Source organism: Triticum urartu, chromosome 2A (genome assembly GCF_056163025.1).
Source record: "Triticum urartu cultivar PI428250 chromosome 2A, HENAU_Tu73, whole genome shotgun sequence".
NCBI lineage: Eukaryota > Viridiplantae > Streptophyta > Magnoliopsida > Poales > Poaceae > Triticum > Triticum urartu.
Window position 1 is genome coordinate 743,979,161 of NC_141874.1, and position 10,623 is coordinate 743,989,783.

Here is a 10,623-nt window from a genome sequence, read left to right on the forward strand (position 1 = left end):
GACGACCAAGCCACGCCGGGAGCTGGCCCGCTAGGACCCAGATGGGGCCCGCGGGCCCAGATCTAGGCGGGGGCGCGCCACCGGCCAACCTGCGCCACCACGCTGTCGCACCGCCAAGGGGCCACACCACCACCGCGCGAGCCGCCGGCCACCGCTGCCGGGACGCCGGGCCGTCATCAAGCCGAGGAGCACCGCCGCCGCCCCCATGCCCCGGGTAGGGAGCCGCGCGCGCGGGGACAGGCCGGCCCCGCCGCCGCCAACACCACCCGGCCCACGCCGGGGGCGCCCGTCGGCGGCGACAGGGAGGGAAGGGGAGACGGGGATGGCCGAAGGGGGGGGCGGGGCTCGCGCCGCCCCGGCTACCTCCCGGGGAGGCGGCACGGAGCAGAACCGGGGGAAGGGAGAGGGGGGAGGGGGCGGGGGCGGTCGGCGGCGGCGGCGGGGGGGGGGGGGGGGGGGGGAGGAAGGAACCCTAGAGCGGGGGGGAGCGGGGGGGGGGGGGGTGGGAGCGGGTCGCCTGGCCTCGATGAGATTAAGTTTAGTTCCTCTCCCTTTGTCCGGGGTCAGTATCGAGCTAATTAGGAAAGAGATACGTGACGTTTAAAAAATGGAAAACGTTTTAAATAAATTGGATGATTTCTTGTGTTTGTAACCGCGTCCGACGCCGTCCGATCTCACACGATCGTGTGGCACGAGCGCCCTGTCTCCCACACGCACGAAGGCAGCCAAGTCCATCGACTGCCTATTTCAAACGATCTTTTTACACGTACCACACAGGCACACACACAGTGCTTTGCTAGGTAACGACACAAGTGATGGTTCAAATACTTGAACACCATCTTTCTCGACGCTGGTCATGGCCGTTGGTTTCATATGGTACTAGCAAACTCCCATCAAACAAGGTGGCTAATGGTCGGAGTAGGGTCCTTGACACTGCCGCCGTCTTCGAAGCATGCCATCGCGACAACATCGGAGCAGCCGGCCGCCATTGCCGCATGGCCGTGGACGTTGCAACATGATCGGAGCAGCCATGCCGGTCATCGCAACACTGCCACGGCCATGAAACACGTCATTGCAGCATCATCGAAGCGGTCGGGCGTACCAATGTCGCGGACTCGCGGTTGTGGAAGCATCACGTCGCAACCTCCCCATCATTGTTTGAAGACCGCCGTCACAGGATCACCGCGGCTATCAAATCACAACATCATCACGGTCGTCAAAGCATAACACGGGCAATAGAAGAATGACGTTGCACCATCGCCGCGGTCGTCGAAGCACAACACGGGCGATAGAAGAATGACGTTGTGTCATCGCCGCATTCATCGAAGCAAGCCTCGTAGCATCACCACGGTCGTCGAAGCATTGCCGCGGCAGTCGAAGCACACAGTGGAGTGTTCGAAACATGTCGTTGTGCCAACGTCGTGGCGTCGCAACATCATCAAAGCAGTCGAGATGTCATCGCGTCATCGCCGTGGTCGACGCATCACGCCTCGTAGCATCACTGTGACCATCAAAGCATGTCGTCAAATCATTGTTGCGGCCATCGAAGCGCACCACGGGTGTTCGAACATGTCGTCGTCGCAGCATCATCGAAGCAGTCGGGATGCCGTCGCAGCATCACCGTTGCTGTCGAAGTACACCATAGACATTCGAAGCATGTGGTCGCGTCATCACCGTGGGTCCGTGGCCATCGCAGCAAGCCTCATAGCATCGCCGTGGTCGCTGAAGCAATACGATGTCACAGAGACCACCATCCGGCATTGCAGCACTGCCCGCAGCCTCATAGTGACGCCCGTAGCAGCCAGACCACCCCTCACAACACCGTCGTCTTGGCTTGCAGTGCATTATCCCTCGTACATAGCAGTCACTTCACCGTTGGTCTTTGAAGCAGCTCGCGTTGCTGCAGCAGCGACTGTCATTTCACTTCTGAACATGCTGCCATTAACAGCGCAGAGGGTGTTGTGCTGCAGCATGCAAGGCCATGGGAGGCTGCTACGTTGGTGTCTAGTTGCATCGGATGTGTGGAATGAGCGAGTTGAAAATAAAATCATGAGACGTGAAAGAAAAGAGCAGGTTGGTGTTTTCATCTAATGGTCCTAATCATGCCAATCGGATGGCTAGGGAGGCGGCTGATCCCACGCTGGTATCAGCCGACTGATTTGTAGCACTGGCCTTGATCGCAAATCCTTCGTTTCAATCGGAAAGGGCTCTACCTTCCATTAGACGCCGGTGGGTAGCGTCCAGTGCATCTATTGCCGCAAGGTCAGCCCTGCGCATCTATCACCACAGAGTCGGCCGTTCCAGGTGCCGTGCGGCTGCTCCCGGCGACGGTGGCGCACAGTAAATTATGGCAAGGTCAGCCGATTCCAGGTGTCGGTGTGAGTGTCACGGCTGCTGCTCGCTAGGTAGACGACGGCCAACAAGAACCTCGACGAGGTGGTGCAAATCCAGCACGCCGACGCCATCGGCAAGCCCACGTTATCACCATCAGCTGGCTGACAAGACCACCTTCGTCCGTGGCGTCCTCCTCTAAACGGGGGCTTGAGCATGGGTTGGGGGTGACAACGGTGGTGTCGCCGTCCAAGATGTGGTTGTGGCTGTTCAGTGGCGGAGCGCTCCGGTGGGCGAGGTATGGCACCTGCCATACCTTGATTATTGGCAAAAAAAATTTATACGTATGTATCTATCACAGCCAGGGCCCAGGCAGCCAGCGGTGGCCTCGAGCCCTCGACCGCAGCTGGCTCGAGTGCCCTCTACCCACGAGTCCACGACCCCACGTCCCCGCAGTTGAAATTTTGTAGCAATTTTGAACAGCCTTAAGTTCAACCATATTTTAGTGATATATTAATCTTCTTATTGCAGATTTGAAAAAGTATTTTGAAGTGCTCGGTAGTGGCAGCAACTCACAAACAAATCCAAGCACCCGCGAAAGTGTCAATATTTCAGCAAATGTCAATCATCAAGATCAAGTGACTTCCATGGAAGAAGAGCATGAAAATTTGATGCCAACCGAACAAGTGGAAGAACAAACTACAGATTCGGTCGAAGCTATAGTGTTCACGGGGTTGAAGGTATAACTAATTTTAGTGAAGATTACATAAATGGTGATCCAGGCCTTCGCATTCCACTTGATAGTTTTGCCCCCAACATTAGAGATGATGTTAGATTTGCTTATATCCGAATGGGTGCAACTCAACCAACTAGTTGCACTTTCCCCCCAAATAGAGATGGAAGATGCTTCCGGCCATAATGGTATAAGCATTTTGAGTGGTTGGAATATACTGTGGATAAGCGTAAGGCATATTGCTTCTATTGTTATCTTTTTAAGCATGACCGAATGGATGATAAATTTGGGCATGATGTTTTCTCCAAATTGGGTTTTGACTGTTGGAAAAATGCGGTTGCAACATTCCGTAAACATGTTGGTGGGCCATGTAGCATCCACAATATTTCAAAAACAGCATGTGATGATTTTAAAAATCAAAGGGCAAGTGTGAAAAGTAAAGTTACAACTTACAGCAAAGGTTCACTAGTCAAGTATGAAACTCGTGTGGATACATCTTTGGCCATTGTAAGTTATCTAGCATTGCAAGGTGAACCATTTCATGGACACAATGAATCCACTTCTTCTTTGAACAAGAGGAATTTTTTGGAGCTACTTGATTGGGTGAAAGAAAGAATTTCAGAAGTGAAGGTTGCATTTGATGAGCTATGCCCTAAGAATGCCCAAATGACTTCCGGAAAAATTCAAAAAAAAATCCTTATTTCCCATTGTGCACATGCAGTCACCAAAGCAATCAAAGAAGAGATGGGTGATTGTCTTTTCTCCGTCCTTATTGATGAGTGCCGTGATATATTGGTGAAAGAACAAATGGACGTGGTTATTAGGTACGTGTTTAAGCTTTTGAAGTGTCTATGTGCTTTTTGATCATTTTGTTCTATGTGGAGTGATCAACTAATTATATGACATTTTGTAGGTACTTGAGCAAACAAGGAGAGACTATTGAACGATTTTTAGGTATTAAGCATGTCCCGGACACAACATCTGCTTCTTTAAAGAAGGCATTGTTGGAGGTTTTTGCTAAACACGGTCTAGTTGTTGCACGACTACGAGGGCAAGGGTATGATGGGGCATCTAATATGAGAGGAGAATTCAATGGCCTTCAGAAGTTAATTCGAGATGAGAACCCATATGCTTTCTATATCCATTGCTTTGCCCACCAACTGCAGTTGGTAGTTGTTGCTGTTTCGAGATGCTGCAAGGGTGTTGAGGATTTTTTTGAATATGTGACCATGATGTCTAATATCAGTACGTCATCTTGCAAGAGGAAGGATAAATTGCTTGACAAGCAAAAACAAGTTCTTTTGGATAAGATTAGGGGAGGTGAGATGCCCACAGGAAAGGGAAAAATCAAGAAACATCCTTGGTCAGACCTGGAGATACAAGATGGGGCTCTCATTACACAACCTTATCTCGCATTGAATCAATGTGGGATGCAGTCATAGAAGTTTTGGGCATTGTTGAGGATGATGTGCGTGTTCCATGTAGAGCAGGAGGTTTGGTTCATCAAATGGAGACTTTTAGCTTTGTGTTCATCTTGAAGATGATGCTAAAGATCCTTCGTATGACAAATGATTTGTCTCTTCTATTGCAAAAGAAGGATTAAAATGTTGTTCAGGTATGTGATCGATCATGTTATATGTATCTACTCTGCTTGATATATTTTGTTCATGTAAACATACATGCATCTAAAATTGTAATTGTCTCATTTCAGGCAATGTCATTGGTTACGGATGTGAGAACACGTTTGATCAACTGGAGAAATGATGGTTGGGAGCCACTCTTGGAAGATGTCAAAGCCTTTTGCACCAAAAACGACATTCCAATACCAAATATGGATGACATGTTTACAAAGTGGAGAAAATCAAGAAAAGGTGGACGAAACAATATCAGAGCTGATCATTTTTTTCGTGTGGACACCTTCTATGCTGCCATAGACTCCATCACCATAGAGTTTGATCATCGTTTTAATGAGGTATCTTCAGAGCTGCTCCAGAACTTCTCTTGTCTTGACCTAAGAAACTCCTTTTCTAGGTTTAATGTGAATAAGCTTGCTAGACTCACAGAGATTTATTATGAGGAGAAACGTGAACATATAGTTGATAACCTCGAGCTATTCATTATCCATATGAGAAGAATTGAAGAATTTAGAGCTTGTCATGATATTGCAAGCCTAGCTAAAAAGATGGTTGAACTTGAAAGGCATGTCATGTTTCCTGCTGTTTATCGCCTCATTGAGTTGGCATTGCTACTACCGGTAGCGACGGCAACAGTTGAAAGAGCCTTCTCATCAATGAAAATCATCAAGACTGAGTTGCGCAACAAGATGTCTGATGGCTGGCTTAATGACTTGCATTGAGCGAGCGATCTTCAAAAGTATTGATCTTGATAAAATTAAGGAAGATTTTCAGAAGGAAGGTAGGGCGCTGCCATTGCCTGGGTCTTCTACACGTCATTAAAAGCTTCATTATCGGTATGTTTTAGGTTGTTTTCCTATTGAGACATGTCTACATTTCCATTGTATTTGGTTATTCGTTCGTAGTGTGTATTGTTAGTGTGTATTGACTCTTTGATTCGCATAAAAAAAAATCTTAGTGAGACTTTGCCACACCTTAATTTTTTTCCGTGGTGGCTGTTGACGAACCCGGGCTGGTCTCGGACTTGAGGAACAGAAGGACCTCATCACGTCGGCCGCGCGCAGGACCTTCCGCCAAGGCCTCCATCTGCTCGACGCTCACGTCCTCCGCGACGCAGCTCGGCGGCATGGCACGCCACTTGGTACATGAGGTTGACGCGCATGCCATGGTGACCGAGCTCTCACGCGGCCGCGCACACCTGGCCAAGCAGTGCCCCAAAAGTTGGCGGCCATGGCGCGGTCGAGCGTGCCTTGGTCAGTGTCAATGCTGGCGCCGTCGGGAGCCGCAGGAACTGTACCATTGTTGACGTGCTGGGCGCGGTGCATGACCCGAAGCAGCATCAAAGCTCGATTGTGATATTACGCCATCGAGAGAAGTCAGCCACGTCCAAACAAAGTATTCTATAGATCAGTTTTAACAAAATAACAACTTAAAACTGGTTTTGCTAAAACTTATTCTAAATACTAATTTTCCAAACAACCACTAAACTGGTTTTGCGGGACGTGTTTTTCCGGGATCCACTAGAGATGCTTTTACCATGCTCATCCCCTACAAAACCGACAACGCACCCCAATTGCTTCCAAGAACCCCTTCCTTTCCTGGTTCAAATATTTACTTACTTATTATTATCCACCCTTTGACAGATTGCGGGATCACAATTGTCCACCCTTTAACAAGATTGCGGGATCGCCTTGTGAAAATTGTAACAGACTATGGAACAGAAACTTCACTGAGGCATGGATGCAACGATATACTAAAGGTCAGCCATCTCCGTTTCACTGCCCTGATCCACCTAACGTGTAAGTAACTCCACCATGGCCTGTAAGTAACTCGGCTCATCCCCTCGAAACAAACGGCTGACTGAGTTGAGACAACAACAAAATCGACAATGCTAATTGTTGCCTCCCAAAAGAAAGGGAAAAACTGCACTGTCGATCAGTCATCCAGAGACAGTTGCACAGAACAAGAGCAACCAGGGACCATCACGGCACAGATCAAGCAAGTAAGCTTTACAAAAAGGATGGAGTCACTCTTGCTCACTCCATCTAGCTACCATCCTGCCACATACTCCGGCCCCTCGCCTCCTCGCACGCCGCCCTCTCCACCTCGCTTACCCGGCTCTGCAACCTCCGCAGCCCCAGCCCCAACCCCAGCGCCTCCTCCTCGCCTCACCGTGACCCGCCTCAGCATCGTCATCGTTGTCGACGACCAACAAGGGGTCTGGAGCTCGGGCAGAAGCTGCGACAACAGATCCTTGCGTCGCTTCAGGGTCAGCTTCTTGTAGTTCAGGCACCGGCACATCGACCCCCGCTCCCTGGACAACATCAGCATGAGGTGTGCCTGCATTCCACAAAGTGACACCATTAAAATGGAGCTATTGCTAATTTTCAGTTGTCTCACATTTTTCACTTAACACTTGGCCCAAAAGGTGCATCGGGATTTGTGATGGGGGTATGAGTTTCATGTGACCATTGCTAATAATCGTGTGCCTGCATGCACAAGGATACACCATTGAATGGAGATATTTCTAATGTTCGGTTGTCTGACAATTTCACTTGATGTTGCACACCACTAAGGCTGAGCGTACTCTCTTTATGGCATGCAACTATTAGTCTGTAGCTAGGTTATATATGAAGTGACCTTCACATGAGAATGGTCGTCTGACCTTCCACAACGAACAAGGAGTTTGGAGCTTGGGCGTCCGCTGCCACAACGGGTCCTTGCACACCTCCACGGTCAGCTTCTCGTACTTCAGCCACCAGCACATCACCCCCCACTCCATGGACATCAGCATGGCGTGTGCCTGCATGCACAAGGATGCACCATTGAATGAAGCTATTGTTAATTTTCGGTTGTCTGACAATCTCACTTGTTAATCTGTAGCTAGGTTATATGTGAAGTGAACTTCAGATGAGAATGGCTGTCTGACCTTCGATGACAAACAAGGGGTTCGGAGCTTGGGCGGCCGCTGCGACCACAGGTCCTTGCAAGCCTCCAGGGTCAGCCTCTCGTACTTCAGGCTCCCCTGCTCCCTGGACATTAGCATGGCGTGTCCCTACATGCAGAAGGATACACCATTAAATGGAGCTATTGCTAATTTTTCGTTTTCTGACACTCTACTGAATGTTGCACACTACTAAGGCAGTAAGGCTGAGCCTACTCCCTTTACAATGCACAACTATTAGTCTGTAGCTAAGGTTATATATGAAGTGGACTTCAGATGAGAATGGCTGTCTGACCTTCGACGACGAACAAGGGGTTCAGAGCTTGGGCAGCTGTTGCGAGAACAGGTCCTTGCATGCCTCCAGGGTCAGCTTCCTGTAGTTCAGGCACCAGTACATCATCCCCCGCTCCCTGGGCGTCAGCATGGCGTGTGCCTGCATGCACAAGGATACACCATTAAATGGAGCTATTGCTAATTTTCGGTTATCTGACGTTTTTACTAAATGTTGCACACTACTAAGGCTGAAGTTATTCTCTTTTATGGTGCACAACTATTAGTCCGTAGCTAGGTTATATATGAAGTGACATTCAGATGAGAATGGTTGTCTGACCTTCGACGACGAACAAGGGGATCAAAGCTTGGGCGGCTGCTGCGACAACAGGTCCTTGCACGCCTCCAGGGTCAGCTTCTCGTACTTCAGGCCCCCGTGCTCCCTGGATATCAGCATGGCGTGTCCCTACATGCAGAAGGATACACCATCAAATGGAGCTATTGCTAATTTTTGGTTGTCTGACATTTTCACTTAATGTTGCACATTACTAAGGCTGAACTTACTCTCTTTGATGGTGCACCATTAATAGTCTGTAGGTAGGTTATAGTGAAGTGACCTTCAGATGAGATGGTGAATTTTAATTGAAAGGCTTAGTGATGTCACTGAGATTTAAGAAAGTTGCAGCAGGCAACTTATGTAGAGAGAACCTGATGTCAAATCCAGCAATCGAGTACTCACAAAATTCAACCAAGTTCAGTACAAAAAAGAAAATTGTTGATGATACTACTAAAGTCAAGCTCAATCATGCTACAACCAAGGAAATTTCAATTTGTGAGTTTCCATGCTTCAAAAGAAGAAAATTAAAGGGGGAGGACGATGATTAAAGGAGAAAAGAAAAAAAATAACATTTGCACATAAAAAGCAGCCATGGCAATCGGGTAGAAGAGTCATAGGTTCCATTGCAACAGTACGCATCAAAGACGGTATCTTGGTTGTACAATGATTCAATACCAAAGAGGTGTCAATTTGACAGACTAATGACAGCAAGAACCACAAAAATGCACCGCCAACAGGGGAAAATGTAAAAGGTTACATCTGCATGCAGGCAAACAAAGTTGGGTTTTGACAGGTAGAGGGTGTGCACTACAATTATTATTTTCAACCTAATCCAAGTGTCATAAAATATTTGGTAAAAGATAACATAAATATCTGGATTATGCTCTGTTCACAATACTCTCAGCAGCTCTCCAAAAGTCCAAATGCCTACATTCATCAGCCATGTCCATCACATATTCAGAAATCACACTGGACAGGAGGGAGGAGGCTCACCTTGTGGGATGGCTCTGGTAGCCAGCACACCGGCAGCTTGGTGGTGCACCGGTCGACGCCTCAGCGGTCGCTGAAGAAGAGGGTGGGTTCGCGGGAGCCGGAAGCCTCGGCGGTTGTTGGAGCGAAGGGCGGTGGCGAGCCGGCGGCACTCTGGGAGTGGAGAAGCGCCAGAGCGGGAACCTGGGAGGAGCCAACAAGTAGAGTTAGGTCTCTCTAGCTCACATGACGAAGGGAAGGAGATGACTGGAAGAGAGGTGGCATGTGGGCCTAATTAGTCAGCAATTTTTTGGCCAAACTAGGCAAAATAGTATATGATAGAAATTGTTTTCTCAAAAATCTGGGTGGGCCACGTCCTACCCTCTAACAATTTGAGATTTCTAAGGAGATAAAAAGATATGCAGAAAATGATACCAAAATTCAGAACTGTACAAAGTAGTTCTATGTGACAAGTACACCCAATTTCAGTAGGTGGTATGGATTGACTTGATGACTTCGAATTTGAAAAGAGCTTCATTTATGCAGGACATGACGAAAGGAAATTGCCCACTGACAATGTTTTCAGATGTAATGGACCAAAAGGTATTGAACCATCCGGTGCTTTTTTACGGTTTTATGATGCATCTAAAAAGTTACTCCTAGTGTACAAGATGGCATAAGATGGCAAATAGAACAGAAAAATAGCTTGATCAGCTTTGTCACAAGCACAAAAGGGAAGAACCACTGAACATTGCAAATAATGATTACTGAGCACAATAATAAGCTAGCAAGCATCAGACAATCTATGCGATAGTGATAACTATGAAAGGAAGAAGGTAACTAGCATGCAACAGAAAGTTTACCACTTGACACTGTCGGCGACGATAATAACGATGGTGGGAAGTTGCAATATGCTGCTGACGGGTGGGGACATGAACCACACACCCTGTCAAACTGGAATGTGTCGACGTCCCGCGTGTAACAACCTTGCTTGACTGACGAGCTTCCGACATAATATAGGAGCAAGTGCCTACCCACAGCACCCTTGATCAAGGACCCAGAATCCAGCAAGAATGGCTCATTCTCCATCTGCCACTGTGTAGAACTCCCACCATTCTTTCGCCAAACAGTATAAAAACGGCGACCTGTGTCAGGTTTAGGCACAAACATCACAGTCATGCCTTGGCCTGCCTCAACGATGGCCACATCATCGCCCGAAAATCTGGGACAGGGTGGGTGGTCAACCATGGAGAACTCCATTGTCCCGATGTCAAGCACGAGCAATTTTTCACTGGTACCTGAAACCCAGTAGAAGCAACCATGTGCGTAATGGCGCGACACGAACCAAACCTTCCACGTCGATAACAAAAAGCCAGGTAACGAGTCGCTGTGGCTCAGGGATGTA

At 48.4% G+C, this 10,623-nt stretch overlaps 1 protein-coding gene across 1 annotated transcript in view; it reads right to left on the minus strand.

The window, feature by feature from the left end:
- Nucleotides 1-6,400: 6,400 nt before the first annotated feature.
- The window catches only part of LOC125534479 (uncharacterized), a 4,956-nt gene continuing 733 nt past the window's right edge, over nt 6,401-10,623 (minus strand). Inside the window, exons 1-7 of the mRNA XM_087545384.1 lie at nt 10,082-10,623; nt 9,243-9,422; nt 8,253-8,378; nt 7,938-8,075; nt 7,628-7,753; nt 7,364-7,501; nt 6,401-7,038 (exon numbers count right to left, since the gene is read on the minus strand). The exon at nt 10,082-10,623 is cut by the window's right edge and continues 733 nt beyond it. Coding sequence (XP_087401510.1) covers nt 6,809-7,038; nt 7,364-7,501; nt 7,628-7,753; nt 7,938-8,075; nt 8,253-8,378; nt 9,243-9,422; nt 10,082-10,623 — 1,480 coding nt within the window. The 3' untranslated portion in view covers nt 6,401-6,808. The remainder of the gene's footprint in view (nt 7,039-7,363; nt 7,502-7,627; nt 7,754-7,937; nt 8,076-8,252; nt 8,379-9,242; nt 9,423-10,081) is intronic.